Source organism: Leguminivora glycinivorella, chromosome 12 (genome assembly GCF_023078275.1).
Source record: "Leguminivora glycinivorella isolate SPB_JAAS2020 chromosome 12, LegGlyc_1.1, whole genome shotgun sequence".
In the NCBI taxonomy this organism is placed as follows: domain Eukaryota; kingdom Metazoa; phylum Arthropoda; class Insecta; order Lepidoptera; family Tortricidae; genus Leguminivora; species Leguminivora glycinivorella.
In genome coordinates this window covers 9,586,116-9,610,530 of record NC_062982.1, presented here as the reverse complement: position 1 = coordinate 9,610,530, position 24,415 = coordinate 9,586,116, and the positions used below count along the sequence as shown (strand labels likewise).

General features: G+C 38.0%; 2 protein-coding genes across 3 annotated transcripts in view; one reads left to right on the top strand and one right to left on the bottom strand.

Annotated features, from left to right (window-relative positions):
- LOC125231784 (transmembrane protein 184B) overlaps positions 1-18,445 on the bottom strand; it is a 37,736-nt gene extending 19,291 nt beyond the window's left edge. For both annotated transcript variants that reach the window (XM_048137357.1, XM_048137355.1), the window contains exons 1-3: positions 18,173-18,445; positions 15,503-15,662; positions 535-700 (exon numbers count right to left, since the gene is read on the bottom strand). In XM_048137357.1, coding sequence (XP_047993314.1) covers positions 535-700; positions 15,503-15,661 — 325 coding nt within the window. In that variant the 5' untranslated portion in view covers position 15,662; positions 18,173-18,445. The remainder of the gene's footprint in view (positions 1-534; positions 701-15,502; positions 15,663-18,172) is intronic.
- A 294-nt stretch (positions 18,446-18,739) lies between these two features.
- LOC125231760 (cell division cycle protein 27 homolog) lies at positions 18,740-23,441 on the top strand. Its single transcript, XM_048137330.1, has 4 exons — positions 18,740-18,896; positions 18,982-19,057; positions 19,260-19,407; positions 19,515-23,441. Exons 1-4 carry the CDS (start codon positions 18,873-18,875, stop codon positions 21,400-21,402), a joined length of 2,136 nt encoding a protein of 711 aa, XP_047993287.1. The 5' UTR covers positions 18,740-18,872; the 3' UTR covers positions 21,403-23,441.
- Positions 23,442-24,415: the final 974 nt, after the last annotated feature.

The following is a 24,415-nucleotide window of genomic DNA, read 5'->3' as shown; positions in this document are numbered from 1 at the left end:
CCAAAATGCGAACTATCTACCAGGGGTTCATAATCAGTAGAGGTACCTTCATAGCAATCCTTGACTGTGAAGAAGTACACGTAGTAAGAGTCTCCGTTGAAAAACTTGAAAAACAAAAGGCAGATCCAGCGAGAACAGCCATAGATGGACACGATGAACAGAACGCGAACGATCCATCCCTATTTTAAGGGGTCCTACAATCTGATAGATTTACCTCCAAGGATTAAGGGGTTTGTGTACGACGTACCTTCATAGCAGTCCCTGACTAAAGAAGTACACGTAGTAAGAATCTGAATTAAAGAACAACAGAGATATCCAGCTGTAACAGCCGTATAGATGGGCACGATGCGAACCATCTACCAGGGGTTCATAAATAGTAGACGTACCTTCATAGCAGTCCCTGACTGTGAAGAAGTACACGTAGTAAGAGTCTCCGTTAAAGAACAACAAGGAGATCCAGCTGTAACAGCCGCAGATGGTCACGACGGACACGATACAAACCATCCACCAGGGGTTCATAAACAGTAGACGTACCTTCATAGCAGTCCCTGACTGTGAAGAAGTACACGTAGTAAGAGTCTCCGTTGAAGAACAACAGAGAGATCCAGCTGTAACAGCCGTAGATGGGAACGATGAACAGGATGCGTACGATCCATCGTTGCTCTGAGGGGTTTGTGTACCAGCGCAGGTGCTGGTAGATCTGTGGAAAAAAAAATTGGTAAGTCAACGTGCAATATGAGACACGTTTAGTAGAATTCATACCTCGCTTTTAAGTAGCGAGGGAGCGGCGGCGTGTCGGATGAGAAGAAGAGAAGAGTTCTAAATTGTATGAATATTTTTTTGTCCAACGACCGTGCTTTGCATGTTTGGACAATACAATACAATTAATACTATACTATATTAATCCTGAATAAAAGATAATAATGCAGAAGAAAATAACAACACAAAAAAAGGTAAACAACAGATCGTCTTATCTTCTTTCTTAGAGATCTAGAGAACGATCTGTTCCAGACATCCTTACGGATGTTTTAATCTATTCTTACTATTAATTATCATGATAATAAGCATTGTTCTATTTACAATTTTACACTCAGTAAAGCAGAGAAAGGGATTTTGTTTTTTTTAAGTCAAATAACGTATGCTAGCACACGCCACTTTATAAATCGGTAAATACTTATTAGACCAAGTTGAACGAAACTAAGGAAAAATGTACAAATTCTATCTGTTTTTAAATTTCTAGCTTGTCATCGTCATAAATTATTATAGTGTACTTTTAATATTCGTATTACTGGTACTAGGAAGTTATACATATCGTTGTAATAAATGTAATAAGCCGTACGCTCTGAGGCTCTAGCTTTAGGCAGTGATCATTGTTTCGCAACCACGACCTCTCACGTTTTAAAGTTCAAGTAGTAAAGTAATAAAATGCTGCATCATACAAAATTCTTAAAGCGTAAGGAAACATACACAAAGTTCCCAGAAACATTACCAACTGACAAAATTGACATAAAAACTAAAGGGTAATTATCTGAGTTCCATATTACAATATCCCGTACATTGAGAATACATCATGTCATTCACGAAGACGCGTGCCTTGGTTCGTGTTTTCATATCATTAAAGGTTACAAATTGTCAAATTCGTCCGTCATCGTATACGTATGACATCTGTATAATATAATGCATAGTCTCTTATTAGTCTCGGTATGCGTATTTGAATCTAACGTCACATAATCACTAACATCCGCCGATAGATGAACATGGTAGGAGAAATTCGAAGAAAGAGCCATTCCAAGATTAGACTAATGACTGAAATAATAATTAATAGATTTCATTAATTCTGACCACAATGTGTCGTTTTATCGGATGGGATTTGACTAATACATCGATATAGACCGATCTATTATTATAACGAGATTTTTATCTACGGAAAATTAACAAAAAATAGACGAAATATCAGATATTTCGTTAATTTTCACTACAGTTCAGTCAAATATTTTTTTTTTTTCAATAGAATGATTCTTTTTTCATATCGAGAAAATGAGCAGTTTTCAAATTATTCCTTGTTGATTTTCGCCATTCAGGATTTTCCACCGCGTATCAGTACTTCAGTATTACCTACAGATACATTGTTGACTGTTGTATAATCCTGAATCTATGATATTCCTGAAGTACCTAAGCATATCTAATACATCTATCGGTGATTTGCGTGAATCACCATGTAAAACAAGTCGCAGTTCTAATCATATACGTATTACGTCCTAGTATAGTAAATTGTGCGTCCACCACGGTATAAATTGCAAACTTTCACTATAAAGGTCATAGCTATGCTTGTATTCCCACATTGACCATTCAAAGCGAAGGATAGAGTTTAATATATAATATAAACCTATTTTTTAAGCAGTCACACAGTTACTTTGAAAAATATAACAAAAATAAGGGTTTCTTTTGTACCTTTTTGGCACGGAACCCTAACAACAAGGGCTTGCGGGCCTTGCGGCAATTGCATATAGAAGTGCTAATAGTTGGAAAACTTGGAAATGACGTAATTTTTTCGTCAGTAGGTCATTAGCCGTTATAATAGATTATGATAATTAAATTAGGTTAACCATTAACCTAATGACTATAGTAAACATGGAAGTTAAATGAGACAAACCAGGTCGCATAGCCAACATGAGAATCGCTTACGCTCCGTGGCTACAAACCACACAATATGACTGTCGCAGTTATGCTACTAAAATGGAAGAGACGAAGCCAGCGTCAGCGATTGTAACGTTGGCTTGGCAACGAGAAAGTATTTCCAAGTTTGCCCTATATTTTAAAAGGCGTTGCAAAAAGGCGGTTATTATTATTGCCTTGGCTCAATAAAGGCATATAGCGTGCATGTCAGCAATATGGAATCGCGACAAAAGGCAATCCATATTGTGAATTACGGGCGATCAGCTGTTGAAGTCACATGGTCACAGCAAAGCCGCCATATCGAAAATATCATTTAAGGATTAAATATTCATTTAATTTAAGCATGTGTTACTATTATTGACGACGACGGTCAGTACAATAAAATACAATAGGTACAAATATTAATATACCAAGATGACTTTTATAAGTTTTTGACTGTACCTTTTTAGGGTTCCGTAGTCAACTAGGAACCCTTATAGTTTCGCCATGTCTGTCTGTCCGTCCGTCCGTCCGTCCGTCCGTCCGCGGATAATCTCAGTAACCGTTAGCACTAGAGAGCTGAAATTTGGTACCAATATGTATATCAATCACGCCAACAAAGTGCAAAAATAAAAAATGGAAAAAAATGTTTTATTAGGGTACCCCCCCCTACATGTAATGTGGGGGCTGATATTTTTTTTCATTCCAACCCCAACATGTGATATATTGTTGGATTTGTATTTAAAAATGAATAAGGGTTTACTAATATCATTTTTTGATAATATTCACATTTTCGGAAATAATCGCTCCTAAAGGTAAAAAAAGAGCGTCCCCCCCCCCTCTAACTTTTGAACCATATGTTTAAAAAATATGAAAAAAATCACAAAAGTAGAACTTTATAAAGACTTTCTGGGAAAGTTCATTATTTTGAACTTGATAGGTTCAGTAGTTTTTGAGAAAAATACGATAAACTACGGAACCCTACACTGAGCGTGGCCCGACACGCTCTTGGCCGGTTTTTTTTCAACAGTCATCTACTGCTCTTCGAGACGTTTCTAAGAACCTCTTACTCGATGGGGATACGATGTTTCATAACAGACTTCCTATGACCACCTTTCTGATTCATCATCAGATCAGCTCCATGATACCATAATATTGAATTGTTACGTGATTTACATTGTATGTGAAAAATTTTAGCTCAATCGGAAACCGGGAAGTGGGTCAAATTTCGTTTCTACGTTTTGACGCACACTAATAATAACATACTAACAAGGCAAGTTGAATAAAAGCTTGTAAAAAAAAATAAACACAATTATATCTAACTAAAATCAAGATGCTCGCTAGTCTAGTAAGTACCGGCGTACTTGTACAGGTACAAATTATATTCGAGTTTTGGCCATAAAAGGAAAACTGAAGGTCCTAGGAAAACACTACAGCATTATGTCTCGAATATGCGATAAACGCACCTACAGCATGAAGCCGATTAGCGTGTCTCTTGGAGAAAGCGGCACGGGTAAATAAACATACCTTAGCGTTTTGCTATAAGTACGGATATAGCATCGTTTCTACATAAATATGTGCAATTTTCAATCAACAGTGTACTCACTGTCCCTTAATCAATAAGGAACTTTACTATTTCCATAATATGATAGCTAAAAATATGAAATTTATTTTAATTTAACCGATAATGTCACATATTTATACGGATATAGTACGCATGTATGATTATTTCAAAAGGCGTTTAATAATAGCTTTCATTATTGACTTTTTCTTTTGATTGTATCCGGTCATTTGTCTTTTGTTAATCACGCTCTATAGCGTTTGACTTACATTGTATGATGACATCATTTTATTAAATAACCATAATTCGTCTGAATGAATGAGTAATATACGACTATGGATTTTAGAGGTAGAGGTATGTCAGTAACTCAGTACATATGGGTCATAATTTTGGGCCTCATCGGAGGATCAGCGTTGGAACTTGGAAGTCGCCCGCCAGCAACACGCAGAGATGAGACCATTTCGTGGCACTTGCTAAGTTTCTACGTTAGTTTTTTCTCGTATCCATGTATGATTAATGTGTTTGTATGATGTCTTTTTTGTGTATTTTATACTGTTATGGTTATTCATTGCTTACGAATATAAATATTCCTATCCTATTCTATAACAATCAGTCATTAACGATTTTCGATATTTACAAGAGAACCACTAGAAAACACCTAATCTAAATTTTGTATTCATCCTTAGTAAATGAATTCAGCTGAGCCAAATTACACAACCACACAATCTTGTAATTTGATCAACCGTCTTTAAAGGTCGTCTTTAGCAAACCTGTCCAATCAATAGATACAATCCAAGGTCGAGAGAAGTCTAAGAATGAGTACAAGTACCGAAAAGAGGAAATTCGAAACGAGTGATGATAAATTAAAACACGACCGAAGGAAGTTACGAAGTCTCTCTTCGAACGTGTATCAAATCATACGACATTTTTCAGTAGATCAGCAATTCCCGTTAAGTTTGTACATTTGGATCACGTCTCCGATTTGGATAAAAATTGGTAGGCTGATAGAGTCCACGATGCTGAGCAGGATCCACTAGGTTTCCCAAAATGTCCTAGGTTGATTGTATGAAACTTTCCTTTTTTGTTACCGAAAATGTATAGAAACCTGGTAACAAAAAAGGAAGGTTTCATACAAACTACATAGGACATTTTGGGAAACCTAGCGGATCTTGCTCAGCATCATGGACTCTGTCAGCCTACCAATTTTTATCCAAATCGGAGACGTGATCCAAATGTACAAACTTAACGGGAATTGCTGAGATATGGCCCTTTTGAAGTTTCGACTTGACAAAAAATGTACTACTACTTTGCATTTGCAAACTCTTGCGTTTGCGTCTGTTCTGTATGTCTTCGGCCGGCAACCTATTGTCCCGGTCTGTGCAGTTATGTACTATTATTCTTTATTTAAAGCTTAATTTCGAAACACACAGGTGGAGTAAAAGAGAGCTCTTGATTAAATTATAAGGAGTTTGATTTGATTGACCATTTTGTCGGTCCGAAGCAAAAATTCCTACTTTGTAGCATGACATAATTGTTCCTATAAACATATTTATAGATACGAACAAGTCTCATCATAATAGTAAGCTACAAAATGGATCCTTCGAATAGGCTTCGACACGTCTTATCATAACCCGCTCGTGTATACTTTTTGGTTTCCACAACACGAACTTTGCATATTACCTGACACCAATATGTGGATGTATCTACAATTCTGCGATAGTTACCGATATTCATAGTAATATCTATAATTAAACAAACAAATGTTGATTAAATGACCATTACGTCATGTCAACGGACATGGGCAACGCACACCCACGCATAGGTATAATAATGTTAATCTTCGCACAAGCAAAATTGAATTCTATACGAATATCATAAAAACTTGGGAGATGTGATGGCTTTTCCTGATTCATATGGAAGTACTTACGCATTAATTTCCCGAATACAATCGGTTTAATCGAACCTATATACCTCTACGCATGGCCTACAACGTAAACCTATGAAAATGTTTAATATACATCTTACGGTTCTAAAAGAGAAAAGAAGTTTTTTGTGAGAAATGCCTGGTACAGGAATGAATAGATATAAAATGATGTTTAGTTTATTATTTTATGAAACATCTCTCAACTAACAATTAAGATTACATAGCGCACACTTCCTTATAATATTATCGCAAACGATTTATTGATAACAACATAGATAAATAAAATACCTTCGATCGTGATTTAAAAATAGCTTAGTAAAACAACAGTTCCATAGGCCTAAAAACTACACTATTCAAAACAGATGGTTTGCATTTAAATGTAATGTATAACAGTGATATGGGGCAAGTCTTTACAAAACATGACTTTGTATCTGATATACGTATAATAAAGTCGATATAGTGCGTCTGAGGCGACACGCTCAGATAGCCTTGGGGAATACACCCCAGAAAATAATCCATAGACTCGGTAAACATACTTGTAAGTAATCGAACACTATGATGACGCAAAAGAAAAGTCCGCCTAACGATGCCAGGTCATTCTGCGTATATTCTATTTTCTTTTTTTCTTTTTCTTGTAGGTATTCCTTTAAAAGTAAGGTATCTTTATTTGAAGAAGACTTATTTAGCAATTTTCGTTTTAACATAGGTCGAATGTAACACAATTTTGCTACAGTCCTCTTTTGAATGGTTACCTAACGAATCTAATTAGTTAAATCGCTATCGATAACCAATGTTAGCAAGGTAAGTACAAATTTAATGACTACAGAGTGTGCACCACATACCTTATTACCTAGTTTCAAAAGATACCTACTTTCAAAACAAGAGTAGAGTAGTTAGTTTTAAAGGTAAGACGGATGTGCCACACCAGGCGGTTTAGCATAACTTGCGTTGTCGCGCGCGAGTCCATAGATCAAGCGCGACTTTAAGTATGGACTCGCGGGCAAGAGCGCAAGTCACGCGATAAATGATAAAAAATCTGGCCGTCCCTATCCCACTTACAAATAGTGCGATAGGGACGGCTTGATATTTTATCATTTATCGCGCGACCATGGTGAGCCACTCCTGCCAGGTACCAGTTATCGTCACCATAAAAATCCGTTTGAAATATTACGAAAAATATTTGCTAATAATCATAAATGTAACTGAAATTCAATTTGAACTTTTAACTGTAGACATAACGAGTCCCAGAGGCTCTCAGTAGCAGGCTCGCCGGTAAACATTGTCGAGAAACTTCGGGCTATAAATAACCGAGCTAGGTTCCATTCCCAACACAAAAGGCCGTTGTAGGAGATAGATCGCGACTGCAGCCGCTGGATTCTAAATGAGGCAAATTGCACGTAATAGCAGCAAGGTAAAAGGTATAAGAAAATAATATAAAAGTGGTCTAGATAGTGAAACATGAAGTTTTAAAATGTTCTATAAAGTTATTTATAAATTTGTTACCAGAGTGTGCCTCTGCCTGTGACCACGGGCTTAATATCACGTCCAAAACGTCGGGCCAAGAGTTACGCCTTACGCGAGTAAGTCCAGTTTTAATATATGAATTAGGCTAACCCACAATCAGCTATTACTTTTCACGCCACTCGAATTGCCAAATCATACAAATGGCGGCTCATGAAATATAAGGAAAACATAAAAGCTTTAATAAAAAACCGGCCAAGAGCGTGTCGGGCCACGCTCAGTGTAGGGTTCCGTAGTTTTCCGTATTTTTCTCAAAAACTACGAAACCTATCAAGTTCAAAACAATTTTCCTAGAAAGTCTTTACAAAGTTCTACTTTTGTGATTTTTTTCATATTTTTTAAACATATGGTTCAAAAGTTAGAGGGGGGGGACGTACTTTTTTTTCCTTTAGGAGCGATTATTTCCGAAAATATTAATATTATCAAAAAACGATCTTAGTAAACCCTTATTAATTTTTAAATACCTATCCAAAAATATATCACACGTTGGGGTTGGAATGAAAAAAAATATCAGCCCTTACTTTACATGTACCCTAATAAAACATTTTTTTCCATTTTTTATTTTTGCACTTTGTCGGCGTGATTGATATACATATTGGTACCAAATTTCAGCTTTCTAGTGCTAACGGTTACTGAGATTATCCGCGGACGGACGGACGGACGGACAGACAGACATGGCGAAACTATAAGGGTTCCTAGTTAACTACGGAACCCTAAAAAGTAACCTTTGTTTAATAAAGTCTCGATGATGTGATCGTATATTATATGCCATCACTTAGGATATACATAAATAGATAGTTGGAAGACTTGGAAGTATCAGATTAGCAAAAATCAACTGTGTAACTGAATAAATACATTACTTATTTATTTATATTTGATATATACCACGACAGTGACAAATGAGAATACGCCCCGCCTCCTGATAGCACTTTAGCAGTCACCGTCACATTGTTCATCGTCGAACTCGAAAGTGACAATCATTGGTAGCCTTCGGCTCGCGTCCGTCAAATCTCCATCCATGACGACGATATTTTACACCGAAATGACTCAGTTTCATTGCGATAAGTGGCGGTATTCCCGCCAGCGTGAAGTAGGGCGCAATAAAGAAAATACCTCCTGTTACAAGCTTTTTATTGCCCTAACATTGTTCCAGTGGATGCAAATATTTTACGGTGTTGCGTGTGATGTATTGTTAAATTGTTATAGGTATTAAGAAAGTGAAATGGATGAAAAGTCAGATATAAAGTGTTGCTACTCTAGTATGTATTTAGTGTTACCAAATCGTAGGTAGGTTGTAGACGTTAAACGTAGGGGCCACCATACATTTTAAGGTTTACAGTTTTTAGAACCAGAGCATGATAAATTGAAATAAATTCGCTTTACGTCGGCCACAAACGCCAGCTTTCCGTTCTATAAGCCCTTTCGGCGATGCGACGTAATCTACTTGTAAAAGTCCAGTTAAATATGACCGTGATATTGCTATTGAGTTTGCTCTCTTGGCCACGAGGAACCAGTAAATGCAATTTACCCGGATTCATGCAATATTGCACTTTGGTAGGTTATCATATTACCTGTCTCGAAGTCTATTCTACGCCAGCTTTCGGCACGGGAAGCTAAAGCTTAAAAGACAGACATAACTAACTTTAATATTTGCTACGCCGTGCTAAATTAATGAAAATCCATTTTCAAGGGAAAAAAGAACGTGAAATAAACCTAATCTCACGCGGCCGGAGACGTGACCACAAATGGAAAGCTATAATCAGACAGAAGCAATCTGCAGATGCGGTCTTGCATCACTATCAAGTATCAACACCTATTCTATCATTATTTTTCATACCGAGTACGTAAACACTATCAACGGGTAAATAGTTCGCCGCTCCACTGCCGATAACGACAGGTTGATAACGCCACGAAAAGAATGCTAATTGACGTTGCGAAAAATAATGGCTTGTTATGCTGGAGGGTTATATTGAAACATTTTGACAGGCAAAATTTCTTTGAAACTAAAGTAGGGCAAATGTGTCCATACACAGTGTGTCCGTCCAGGCCTTGGGTCGCTATGTGCGCAACGCAAGCTATGTGACAGCTGACATAGTTCTCAACATTACAAATGGTGTGTCTACGACTAATTTCACGGGCGTGTCGACGTAGAAAGGGTTCATCCTTCGGGACAAGGTTTACGTTTCGGTCTTTAAGTATGAAGTTCTTCAAAAGTATCTAACTATATACAATAATAGACAGATGTTAATAGTAAAGCAGATATATTCACTGTGGGATTTTGGGACATCCACTACAAAAAGTATAGCTTACGAATTTTGCCGTGAATTGCATATTCAAGGCAACTTCTTCAATTAACATCAAAACCTCGGGAATTCGCTATTTTTGCTAGCCAAGTCATTAAATACCCAGAATTTGCAGTATTTATGGGTACAGAGTACAGAAGAATGGCAAATGTATCTTTAATTTAAAGTTTGCTGGCCGGAGCAGTTTTAATCCAAATGGCATACTATTCAAATTGCAATTTCAGGAGTTTAAAACTTTATACCCTTCTTGATAAAGGGCTTGAACTCTTGAAGAATATAATCATATTATTGAAATGATGAGCTTGCTTGTTTTTAAGACAGTAAAATTGTGTACATTGACACTGTATACAATAATAGACAGATGTTAATAGTAAAGCAGATATATTCACTGTGGGATTTAGGGACATCCACTACTAAAAGTATAGCTAACATATTCAAGGCAAAATTCTTCAATTAACATCAAAAGCTCGAGAATTTATTTATTTATTTATTTAATCTTTATTGTACACAAAGAAAAGAACTTATAGTACAAAAGGCGGACTTAATGCCAGACAGCATTCTCTACCAGTCAACCTTTAGGCAAACAGAGATATTGTGGGCGGTGCTAATAACAAAATATTACATACAATAGAAATAACATAATAAATTTACATAAACTTACATAAATATATATACATATATACACACAAAAATACATATATAAACAACTAGGAATCCTTCATTCTACTAGCAAAGAAAGAACGTACAGATTTCTTAAAAGCGAACTTGTTTGGAGCATTTTTGATATGTAGGGAAGTCCGTTCCAAAGGCGCGCCACATGCACGCGAAAAGAGTTAGACATAAAGCCAGTGTGATGCGGTGGAATGGATAAGGTCATATTGCCAGAGGAGCGAAGACGGCGCTCGCGAGAGACACCGTAATACTGAAATAGGGACTTGAGGTATTCAGGAGCATGTGGATCATTAAGCACAGAATATAAAGAGCAAAGCATGCGAACACTGCGTCGTTGTCGAATGGGAAGCCAGCCAAGCTGAGAACGATATGAAGAGATATGATCATATTTGCGAAGGCAGAAAATGAAGCGTATGCAGTTATTGAGAAGGCGATCCAGCTTACTTAGAAGTTCTTCAGAGATGTCCGGGTAACATACATCACCATAATCGATTATCGATTATGGTGATGATTAGAATTCGCTATTTTTGCTAGCCAAGTCCTGAAATTTCCAGAATTTGCAGAAGTGATGGGTACAGAGTACAGAAGAATGGCAAATATATCTTTAATTTAAAGGTTGCTGGCCGGAGCAGTTTTAATCCAAATGGCATACTATTCAAATTGCAATTTCAGGAGTTTAAAACGTTATACCCTTCTTGATAAAGGGCCTGAACTCTTGAAGAATATAATCATATTATTGAAATGATGAGCTTGCTTGTTTTTAAGACAATAAAATTGTGTACATTGTCCTTCATCAGTCGGTAAAAATTTAAATTTTGGAAAAACCCCCGACATAGTGGACTATTTTTTTCATGAAACATGGCTAAGAACACTCCCGACTACTCGTAATTCAGCTTTCAAACAAAAAAAAAACTAAATCTAAATCGGGTCATCCGTTCGGGAGCTACGATGCCACAGACAGACACTCACACAAACAGACAGACAGACACGTCAAACTTATAACACCCCATCGTTTTTGCGTCGGGGGTTAAAAATAGTTTTAAAGAAGACTTTACTGTTATACTTAAATACTTACGTCACAACATTACAACAGATTGACGGTCAGATTGTTACGTCCATAATCCGTTTAAGCTGACTTGCCTGTCTCGCACAGGCGTCCGACTGTGTATGTATAATAGTATAACTATAACAGCCAGTTTACGACATCTCTAAAAATGTACATAATGTGATAGGGTGCATAAATTTGCTATATATCTTTGGGCATTCGCAAAAACAAAAGAAAGAGTATAGTACGAGTAACTAAGTAGGAAAATGGCCGACGGAAAGTGCAGAGCCCGATAAGCAGTGGTAATTTCTCACGGGTTTTCCGTGATTTTGTTATACAAAGTATGTATTTAATTTAAATGATTTTTAACCCCCGACGCAAAAACGACAGTGTGTTATAAGTTTGACGTGTCTGTGTGTCTGTCTGTTATCTGTTTGTCTGTCTATGTGTGTGTCTGTCTGTGGCATCGTAGCTCCCGAACGGATGAACCGATTTCGATTTAGTTTTTTTTTTGTTTGAAAGCTGAGTTAGTCGGGAGTGTTCTTAGCCATGTTTCATAAAAATCGGTCCACTATGTCGCGGTCGGGGGTTTTTCAAAATTTTAATTTTGTGGTTAGGTTATTAATGAAATTTGATGTTATAGAAAATATAGTTACATAGTTGATAAGTATAATGATTTCATTCACTAAATCGTGTTAAAATGTCTTCGTGTAAAATTTTGGAATTTCAATCTATGACGTTTAGGGGAAGAGCAGGGTGGCGATAGCGAGGGGCAGACTAAACTCACATCTCAATTCTCAATAGAATATAGATTTAGATACATGTACGCTCTAAAACAGAACTATGTAGATATTTTGCCTTGTTTGAATGCCGTATGTCTGTCTATGGTAAATTGAGAAGTATAATTATAGGTGTTCTAGAGAGAGCCACGCACTTTATGAAATGTTTTATCGTGCTTTAACACGAATCGAAAGAGGAGCGCAGTAAAAAACTACAAAAAATAAGGCATTTTTTACTTAATTTTGTGAAGCGCGCAACCGCGAGTACCGCGACCATGGCTCTGCGTTTAAACAATTTTGGCCATTCATATTATTATGAGGAAGGGTAATGTATCTTATGATGTCACTGACCTATCAATGTTACAGCTACCTAAATTGAGTAGATCAAAGATATAAATAATTGGATGGTTTTCAATAATTACGTGTCATGTAAACAAACATCGCAAAACGAAGCAAATAGAGGGATCAATCATGCTTTCTAGTCGCACTAATTAATCGCAAATGTGAAAACGAATCACAAAAACAGCTGAGTAAAGAATCGAGGCCGTGCGGGCGGACGCACTTAGTCGTGCGTTTTAATCGCACCTCAGTCTTATTAAGTATTACTTAAAGCAGCTTGCGTTATCCCGGTATTCGCCACGGTTCAAGAGAGCCTGGCAACCCGCGAAAGCGGACCCGCTTTGACAAGTAAACCCAAGATTTGGCGTAGAAACTAGTTTTTACGAAAGCAGCTCTGCCTTCTGAACTTCTGACGATCCAACCCGAAGGGTAACTAGGCCTTATTGGGATTAGCCCGGTTTCCTCACGATATTTGCCGTCACCGAAAAGCGACTGGCAAATATCAAATGGCATTTCGCACATAAGTTTCGCAAAACTCATTGGTACGAGCCGGGGTTCGTACTTCGTACCCACTACCTCCGGATTGAAAGTCACACGCTCTTACCGCTAGACCTACAAGTATTACGTAAAGCATTAACAAAATGACGACTAATTTGTAGAACAGAATGTTACATGAAGCTTTCTAATACATAATGATTAATGAATATAAAGTTACAAACGCCTCAGCGGCGGCAGAGGCAAAGGCAAAGGCAAAGGCAGAGGCAAATTTTTAACCCCCGACGCAAAAACGACGTGGTGTTATAAGTTTGAGGTGTCTGTCTGTCTGTCTCTGTCTGTTTCTATGTCTGTCTGTGTGTGTGTCTGTCTGCGGCATCGTAGCTCCCGAACGGATGAACCGATTTAGATTTGTTTTTTTTTTTGTCTGAAAGCTGAGTTAGTCGGGAGTGTTCTTAGCCATGTTTCATGAAAATCGGTCCACTATGTCGCGGTCGGGGGTTTTTTCAAAATTTTAATTTTGTGGTTAGGTTATTCTAGAGTTCGCTTGTGAATGTATCCCAAGAAAATATAGCGTAGGGAAGGGACTTGTTTTCACCAATGCGACTGACCTTAACACGTATGTCAACAGAGTAATAAACTACTAGGCCATCAAGCGGAGTAGCCGGACAGGTCAAAATGAACCACTGAGTTAACCCCGAGTTAAATGGTGAATAGCCCACGGCCACGACCGTTAGTGACCGGCCACACCAGAGCGTCGCGTGTCTCGGGGCGCGCAACGGGCGTCCGCGCCACGCCGCTTCAGTGTAATTCAAAAAACGTCTCCTCAGTACATTTTGTATAGGAAAGACGTAAGACGCGCCCCAGGTGGCGTGGCGGCGGCGGGGCGCGCGCCGCGCCGCTCGGCGGCGCGCCTTACGTCCTTCCTATACAAAATGTACTGAGGAGACGCTTTTTGAATTACACTCAGGTGGCGTGGCGCGGACGCCCTTTGCGCGCCCCGAGACACGCAACGGTCTGATGTGGCCGGTCCCTTAGATTTACTTCCAGTCGGACTCATTATACGGTCTCGTTGCTTTTACCAACCATTTGACCCGTGCGACTAAGAAAACAGAATTTCATCAAAACGAATGTACTTCGTAGAAAAATTTCAACGAACGAAGTTTTTAAATGGAATTGCACAATTTTGCGTACTCCTACATACATAATCATATGTATGGATCAAACACTTCGTAATTCAGTTAAGTACTTTAATCTTCTAATATTACACAATTACACTACATCTACAGTCAGTACAGATCTTGTATAAATTACCAGTTTATTATTTTCGGGTTATTAATTGACCCTTATTCATACACATGGAGCTAATAAGGTCCATCATTTGACTGATAGACTTTGCTATGTACTTGGTTTAATATAAATAACGGTCAGGTCAACTCGACTGTACAACACGCACCTCTTGTCCTAGCGCCTACTCAAGTCGGCAGAAAAAAATTTGTTTGTACAGAGCTGCCTTAGGGTCCCCCCACATCTAGCGTCTCGCGAGCGTCGCGTCGGGCCAACTGTATGGAAAAAGACGCCGCGTCGACGCGACGTCGACGCGGCGTCAGGCTTTGCCCATACAGTTGGCCCGACGCGACGCTCGCGAGACGCTAGATGTGGGGGGACCCTTAGAAAAAGGTAGAAATTTTAAATTAAACCGAAATCCGCTTTGAAGAGTTTGAAGTAAACCAGTTACGATAAGGCGGAAGCCATATTTATACATCAAGATGACGGTGTTCATTATGCACTTAGTGTATGCAATATCGATCTATATCCATGTGCATTGTCTCTATATTTTTTTTAATAATGTGAAACGCGCAATTAAACATCCTGGTCACGGCACCAAAATGTAAACGTAACCCCTAATCATCCCTTTAATTACAACTATACTGACTAATGGCTACTTATCTGAATGAGGATATATTAGTTTTTTTGGTCAATCTACCTTCACACTTGACAAGTGCCCAATTAAACACGCCTGCGCAAAGCATGGCAAGTACCTATACCTTATCGCGTCAGTACGTCCTTTTCGCACGTTTAGGAGGTGTGAAAGGAACGCCCCGACGCGATAAGCTATATCACTCTAGCATGCTAGGCCCTCAGGACTACTCTCTTTTGTCACTACGTCCATCTATTATATTGGTGATAAATATTACTAGTACATACCTGTTGGCAAGTGATAAACAGCGCAGTCCATACAAATATCCCGGCGATTATCTGAGCAGTCTGTGTCTGCAGGAACATCGGCTGTTGCAGAGGCTCTAGCAGACTGTGCGTTTTCGCCATAGGCTGAGCCGATACCGTGATGGTCTCGGTCCCATTCATCCTGAAACAAAATGACTAGGTTATAAACTAGAACGTTCCTTTGCTAATCCGCGAATTGAATTCAATTCGCGGATTAGCAAAGGAACACTCTATTTTATGATTTACATGGATTTCCGCAAAGTAACACCTGATTCCATCGATTATTATGCAAAATTGTCTATGATATAATTTATTATTCTTTTAACAACATAAGTTGACTAATTAAATTAGATTTGTTTTGGTGTAGTCGGAAAGACAAGAATGACACTAAGATATGAACTTTATTACATTTCAAGACATTTCAACTCATAGTTAGAATTTTTACTTGTGCATTCAAGCAGCAATTTTGATGACACACTTTTCAATTTGTACTATTGGCTACTATTTTATCATCTTGTCATGGATACCGAAGGAAGACAGCTCTTTACTTTTAAAAACCAGACAAGTGTGAAATCTGACTCACAAACTACATGTTTTTTTATACAAACTTTTTATGAACCACTCTTAAACCAGGTTATATTTCAGAATATGATTCAGTTAGGTCACTCAATGTAATATGATTAAGTTAGCGCACTCAAGGTCTATCAACACATCATGTATTTTTACATTATTGTTTGTATGACCGTTTGTTGCCTAAATAAAGAAAAAAAAATTTGCAATATAGAGAGAGATGGAACCGTTTCTGAACTTTTCTTTAAGAAATAAAATCCTTTTTTTACTTAACTTTTTATTACATGTAAACATGTACTGTCAACCAATTTGAATCATAGGCCACTCTAGCACCCTATCTTATTGACACCGTGCATTATGGCCTAATTGGCCACAGAAGTCACTTTTGATGTTGACTGTGAAAAGGTTCTACAGTGGCCTAGGATTCCAATTGGTTAACTGTACCTATGCTTGAGAGTGCTTATTTACATTAACATAGAAGCTTGATTTTTTTCAGACATATAGTTCTAATTTCAACTTGATACATGCATTCCCAAGATAAACTGTCCCGATAGTTAGACAGACTGACAAAAAATGATTGTGTTAAATGATCTGTTTCTCCTTTTTAGGTATGAAAGCCTAATAAAACATATAATCAGTTAATTATGTATTTGCTTACACTGATTTGTTATCACAATATCACATTACTCATTCCTAATGCCTAAGAAGTGGGTGGTGGTGATGAGATATGGTTCATATGGTGCTGAATAAACATACACATTGTCAAATTAAAAGAAACATTTATACTCCCTGATATTGTAGTCAGTATGTAGTTTTGTGTTCTTTAAAAATAAAACCAGATATATTGGTTAAATATTAACATGTCCTTGGTAAAGATTTGTACCTTTTAAAGCAATGAAATGTAACAGAGGTTTAACTAAGCTCTTACAAAGTTATGAGCATTCCAGAATTTAGAGACATATTTTTAAATTAAAGGAAAAAATCTCACCCTTGGCAGGACTCGAACCTGCGACCTCTGGCCTTGCCGAGGCCATTGCGCTCCCAACTGCACCACGGAGGCCTGCTGGATATGTGCGAATTTATCCATGTTGTTGTTGTTGTCACGAAAATGGAGATGGATTGGACACACTCTTCGGAGAGGGGGAAGAAATAATGCAAGCATTGCTTTCGACTGGAAACCGCAGAATGCAAGCCGTGGCCCAGGGCGCCCTGTTCACTCATGGAAGCGGTCCGTCGAAAATGAGCTATGAGCGGCTGGTTTGAGCTGGAGCGAGGCCACGAGGGTCGCTGAAGATAGAAAGGCGTGGTGCGAGCTTGTGAAGGCCCTTTGCACCTCTGGGGTGCCTTAGGACTACAACAACAACAACAATATTTGAAGCCTTGAGGGTTTATGACAATGAGAAGATTTATGTACAATATAATTTTATGTAACATAAATAGAAATGAGTACCTAATAAAACCAGTACCAACATCATACCTATAAATTATTTAGGATTGTAGTGATGAAGCAGGTATGTACTATTGTTATTGTCTTCTAACAATTGTCTCAAGAATATTGTTTTCACCTTAAGTATTTTTATTCACCATTATGAATAGGTGCGTTACAATAACAAACAATTAAAAGACGTCATATGCCTCAAGGCGCAAATTATCAGCTGTACACACAGACAGCTGAAAATTTCTGACTTGAAATTCTGCAGTTTTCGTGTTTATGATACAAGTTACTAAGAGAAACTTGATTCAGTAGTTATTTCCTACTTCCTGGTGACTTAGATAGTTGCAATATCTAATAGCCATTTAGAATCACCCACATGATAACTAGAACGTTTTCATTTCCTGGGAGAATAAAGTACTATTGCATGTTAGTAGATTAAGCAAGGCTTCCACAGAAACAATAACAGGTCCGAATTGAGAAAGGAGCTTTAAGCTGGAGGTCACACGTCTTGACATTATCTTGTTTGGGGTATTCCACAAAAGAAGAGTGAAGGGCGATTAGTTCCGTTAGTGACGCACAACACAATTTCACAGCCTTATTTAAAACCCAGTCCAGCGCCCTAGGGAAAATAACTAGTCAAGGTTTACCTGTACGATGCGTAATCCACGTCCTCTAACTACTGCAATTCCGTTTTTCTTCTAGCAGATGTCATTCGTAATCAACACTGCACATATTGTTCGCAACACTGTACACACAATCTCATCGATTTTCCTCACGTTAATGCACTATAACTTTATATTTCACAAATAACACAATCCTGCTAATCACTTGAAAAACACAAAAGAAAATCTAGGAGTCCCTCAGTTTCTTCGCGTATTCACAATAAATAATGAACCATACGACTATTCGCTTTCGTACAATCGTTCCATAACTATCATAGACAATATGAAATCTTCAGTTGTTTGAGACACAAATAAAACCATTGCGGGTTCAGATAAAAACGCTGACTTTTTAAAACTAAAAACATGTAAAAATATGATTTCAGCAATGTTAATGAACTGAAAATTACATTATTTCCAACTTATTTGCAAATCATGTAAATGTTAATGCATTAAAACCTTCTAAATTAAAATTTAAACATTTTGTTGAAATATTTTTGTACTGGCGAGCACAAAGCTTTCGTAATCAAACCATAGACAATTAACAAACTGAAATGAAAATGTCCGTCTCCGTCTAATGAAATGATACGTTTTATCTTTATTTTGTGACTATAATAATCGTGACTTGCAATGTTGAATATTTTCTTTGGGAGTGTATAGAATCCTAAAGTTTTATAACATCATCAAAATGATCGTCCAAGAACCTATACAGGTAAGCAGGAAATCACTTTCCAGTGTAGCTGTCAAGGTGTTCCTATCTTGGATATTTTACACATAAACATCGTTTTGTTCCACAGGTTATCATTTGGGATTGTTTGAACAATTATGAATTTGACAACGCTATATTCTTGGCTGAAAGACTACATGCTGAAGGTAAACATTTTCTTCTAATTGATTTTTTCTTGCTGTCATAGTATCACTTCTGTTTTGCTAATAATTGGTAATAATACTACTTGGTGGTAATGAGGATTATCGATTGCCTCATGTTGCTATAATTAGAGCTTTCTATGCTTATGTATCCAGTGGAAATATTCTGCAGTATATGTGTTTAAAATATAATAATCTTGTGTTCTAGTTGGATCAGAAGAAACAGCTTTCCTTTTGGGAACATGTTACTACAGATGTGCGCGGCTCAACGAGGCTCATCACTTGCTACAAAGTATACCACTGACCATACCCCAGGCGAGGTTCCTCCTTGCCAAGTGCTCTATAGAATTGAAAAAGTGAGTAGTTTATTTATAAAACTAGTCTAACTTGATTTTCAACTATATGTAATAGTCTGATTATGTTGTACCTAGTTAGCTAATGCAATTCTTTTGGTTTATTCCAGTTACAAAGATGCAGAAGTGGTATTGGGATCCAACATTGAGATTGTGGCATCTGAATTTGGGGAACAGGCTCCATATGCACTGCAACTCCTTGCCCACATCTTCAACATCACAGAGAGGAGAAGTAAAGCGACAGATGCATTACGGAAGGCTCTTTCACTTAACCCATTCATGTGGAGCTCTTTTGCAGACTTGTGTAATTTAGGTGAGAAAGTAGATCCACATCAAGTATTCCAAATGAATAACACTGACTTTTCATTTGGTGTGACCACATTTGTGAATCTAGTCAACAATTCGGAAAATATTTCATTTGTTAATAGCAACATTCCTAATAATACTAGTATCAGTATGAATACCAATGTGACTCCAATGAATAATGTGGCTCCTCGGAGTCCGATGACCATGTCCACCAGCATCACACCTGAGACGCAAGCCCCTGTGAAACGCATGCACAGTGTTTTTAGTGGACTAGCACCAATACAATTTTCCCCCTCATTTGGTATGTTACCGATGGAAGAATCTCCTGTAGCATTGTATACTCCCACTCTCACTGACTCAAATGAGCAAAAAGCAATACCTAAAATAGTAAACTCCTTAAGAGCACAAATGGGACAGTTAAAAGATGCAGTGTTCAGCCCTACGCCTAGATGTACATTAGGCCCAGCACCTCGGCGGTCTTCGAGGCTATTCAGCAACAACAGTAGTTATTCAGTCAAAGAGAATAATAAATCCCCTAGCAGAAAGTTTGTAGCACCCAAAAGTCCGTCAAGAAAAAACAAGCAGCGGACTGCTAAAAACAACATCAAAGCCAATACTGTGGAAACTAATGACAGGACCAAATCTATAGAAACTGTAACACCCACTCTTACGCCAAAGAGCTCAAATGGAGTAGCATTATTAAATTTAATGAGAGAGTTAGGAGATGCTTACAAAGCATTAGCATTCCTAGATTGTAAAAATGCTATCAAACTATTTCAAGGCATACCTGCTAAACAATTAGCATCACCATGGGTTCAGACTATGATTGCTCGGGCACATTATGAGATGGCTCAGTATGAAGCTGCGGCCAAAGTATTTGCAGAAATCAGGAAAACTCATCCTTGTCGGACAGAAGGAATGGATATTTATAGTACTTGCCTGTGGCATTTGCAACGGGAAGCACAGTTGTCTGCATTGGCTCAAGAGTTAGTAGAAATGGATAGGAGTGATCCCATTGCCTGGTTGGTAACTGGCAACTGCTTCTCTCTTCATAAAGAACGAGAAACTGCTCTTAAATTCTTCAAAAGAGCTGTTCAAATGGACCCATATGCATCTTACGCCCATGCTCTACTAGGACATGAGTATGCAGTAGCGGAAGAAACTGATAAAGCACTTGCAAGCTTTAGAACTGCAGTCAGTATTGATCCCCGGAATTATGTAGCGTGGTTTGGTATAGCGACAGTATATGCGCGACAGGAGCGTTGGAAAGCGTCAGAAGTTCACATACGGCGAGCATTGACCATTCATCCCCACTCGGGAGTCTTAAGATGTCAACTAGGACTCGCTCAGGCAGCTTTAGGTAAGATGGACAGAGCCCTCTCAACACTAGAACGGGCCGTGCAACTGGACACAGATAACCCCTTGTGCAGGTTCCACAGAGCGTCGGTCTTGCTGCGCGCTGGAAGACCGCAAGATGCATTGGCAGATTTACATCATTTGAAAGACATAGCCCCAAGAGAATCATTAGTATATTATTTACTTGGGAAGGTTCATAACGAGCTTGGCAACAAGCACTTAGCACTTATGCATTTCAGCTGGGCGACAGATTTAGACCCGAAAGGCACAGGAGGCCACATTAAAGAAGGCTTTGACCCATCAAAGCAGGATGACCCGCCAGAGAGATCGACTTAGTTCTCTGAGGTGATGAACACTGAGAAGCAGTGAGCGCCGTTGGGCGCCGCGTTGACTGATCCATGTAAATATCGCGCTCACCGTTCGAGCTCTTATCGACACCAAATCTTCCAAATATAGCTTTATGGAGCTCGATAGGTGTGTGGTGGCATTTAGCTGCTATAGTAGTAAGGGCGTATCTGGATTTGTTTATATGTATAGAATAAGTTGTGGATATTCCTAATGTCATCCTAGATTATGTAACTTGTATAGCAAATTGAACTCCTAAAGTATGCATAGAATTTATAAATGATGCTTTTGAAAGATCCAAGAGATTCAGGGCCTTGATCTCAAATGAAGTAAATTCGACGCTGTATAAAATATTTTTTATTTATTAATGCCATAAAAATTCGTGATACTGTTAACCGAGTGCTACAACCGTGTTTGGGGTTTGTGTATCTTCTTTTGTACAAAGGCAGAGTGGGGTGATACCAGGCCCCTATTTCATCAAATGACTATTGTCTGATATCGAAAATTTACAAACCGTAATTTACTGGTCCCAGAAAGAAACATGGACACATTTATAGTCTTTAGTTTATGAGCTAAGCCTGGAAGTGGCTTCCATTCGGTAAACACAATATTGAATAGATTCTATGGACAAGCTCGGAGGGCTTACCGCGAACCGTTCGCCGTGTTGCGTGACGCACTTGTAAATTCTTACGTAGGTGATAGTAAGGCAAATCGAACGTGGCAGTAGACCTCAGTTCAAAAACTAAAGACAACTTACCGATATGAACCCAGAAATGTACACGAACGTACCAGTACCAGACAAGTTGGTGAAATAGGTGCCAGCTCATGTAGTTTGTAGAAATTCTTATGTCGAGAACCGCTGGCGGTGTTCCAATGTATGTCTAATGCTAATTACGCTCCTAACTATAAGTATTTATATTCTGAATTGTTTGAGCTATGCATGTAGACATTATTGCCACGAGAAGGTGTCAAACTCACTGTGAACCCTACTTTCTGTTTTAGCGTTTTCTAACCTGGGGGTAATTACCACCGTAGGGGTAAAACTGGTATTTTAAGGGGGTAAAAAACTAATCAAAGATAACGCAAGGACCTAAATATAAGACATGCAGGAGAAAGTCAAATTCCTTAGCGAACGAGTGACAGTACTAAAAAGGTTGGGAACCGCTGACTTGTTACGAAATATGGTTTTGCATACATTTTAAAAATGTGTTCAATAGATACTGACTTGAGAGAGGACATAAGATTATTCAGATTTCAAATACGACTCTGTTCCGATTCAATATTATTTAAATTTCATCGAACTGAATAAGTAATATTATAGGTAGGGCCTTGGTCCTTAAGAGGTCATGACTACCCCTGACCAACTGTTATATAAATTGTATGGACTACGTTTATCTGACATTATTATTACGTTACGTACGAATAGCCATACTTTTGACTTAAGTTTAATTTTCAAAGTAGTATTCCGACATTTTGTACGCCTAAGTCGCTTCTGCTGCTGACTGTACCAAACTGATTGTAACGTACAGTCGGTACCAAAGTAACAAGTATTCAATAGTCAAGTAAAACAAAAAGTGGGCGTACCAGTGAGTAGGACTTAAAGCTCGGCCACACATGCGTGTTTTGAGAGCGTAGGCGGAGCGCTATGATAGCGGTGCGCGGACGCCAGCGGGAACTAACTCCGCTAACGCTACGCTGTCAAAACGCTTTATGTGTGGCGGAGGTTTTATAAGCACAATGCACAGAGTGGAATGCAGAGACGAAGGGTTACGAGGGGACTAAGAAATAAGCTTGTGTAGAAACTTGATCAGATGGCCCAGGAACCAATTTAAAATCAACTTGTTCGAAAACAGAAGGTTGCCAGCATCTTAGTTCATAGTGCATTAAATCATTTTCGTGTATTCTCCTTGTGTTTGTACAATAACAATTAACTATAGCACTGTTTGTCATTTAAATCACTGACAGGCTTTATTTAAACCACCTCTAATTATGTGTATGAATTAAAATAAATAGAACTGATGTAATATTAAGGCGTGTTTTATTGAAAAACGTATTATAGAGACAAATGTTTATTTTTATTTGGACACTGGTAGACATTTTCTTAGTTTATAATTATTATTATTCATTCGTCAAATCTCAGTTTTCTTTCACTCGTTAAATTATAATTAAATTGCTTTTATGATTACCAGATGATTTTAAATATTTCGGTATACTCTTGGGTTGTTTCGTTCATTTTTCGTCACGTTCCTAAAGTCCGATTCTGCTTTCGTCAGCCATTCTTTATTCGTCACGATCGTCGATGGTCTTTCTCAACTACGGCCAATTTCGTTGTTCATCTTTATCTTAATCCGTCTTCGTGTTTTTCCGCAGTCTTTATGGTCTCATTATGCTCAAAGACGAAAATGACTGCAGACTATGTTGACGAATAAAGAATGGCTGACGAAAACAGAATCGGATAAAGGGAACGGTACGAAAAACGAACGAGTCGACCCAAGACTATACCTTAATTTTTATTTTAATAAAAACTAAACAAGGTCGACGTTTAAAATGTTTTACCTAATTTTAATGTGATACATGTGTCAAGGTCAAGGTATGTATTTTATGATACCATCTGAAAATCACAATTTACATTCCAAAGAGGAAGTTCAAGAGAACTTGAAAAAACACGTCACTTTAAATTACCTAAAAGTATGTTTTACAAAGATCGCATATTTCGAGTACCATTTAATGTAAATATGTACCTGCCGTGTAGCTTAACTGTTCTAGACTTCGGAAATTACACACTTGCAGCTTTTCTAGCCTTTGGGCCTTTGAACAATTTGTTCTCAGGTTTAGGCGTCAATTTATCGTTAGATACTCTTCGGCATATCGTCACTACTTTAAAAAAAACTTGTATCTTCGTCTGTCAATGAAAAGAAAATTGTAGTAAGTATGTATGGAATGCATATAGACTTACTGCGTTTCAACTTTGAGGAGCAGCGTGAGATACGAGATTTTTTAAAAG

Bases quoted from the DNA above. Each gene is read 5' to 3' on its own strand.
- LOC125231760 (XM_048137330.1), top strand. From the start codon at position 18,873: ATGATCGTCCAAGAACCTATACAG. The intron at 19,058-19,259 runs GTAAACATTTTC...CTTGTGTTCTAG, and splicing joins TGAAAGACTACATGCTGAAG to TTGGATCAGAAGAAACAGCT. The intron at 19,408-19,514 runs GTGAGTAGTTTA...GGTTTATTCCAG, and splicing joins TGCTCTATAGAATTGAAAAA to TTACAAAGATGCAGAAGTGG.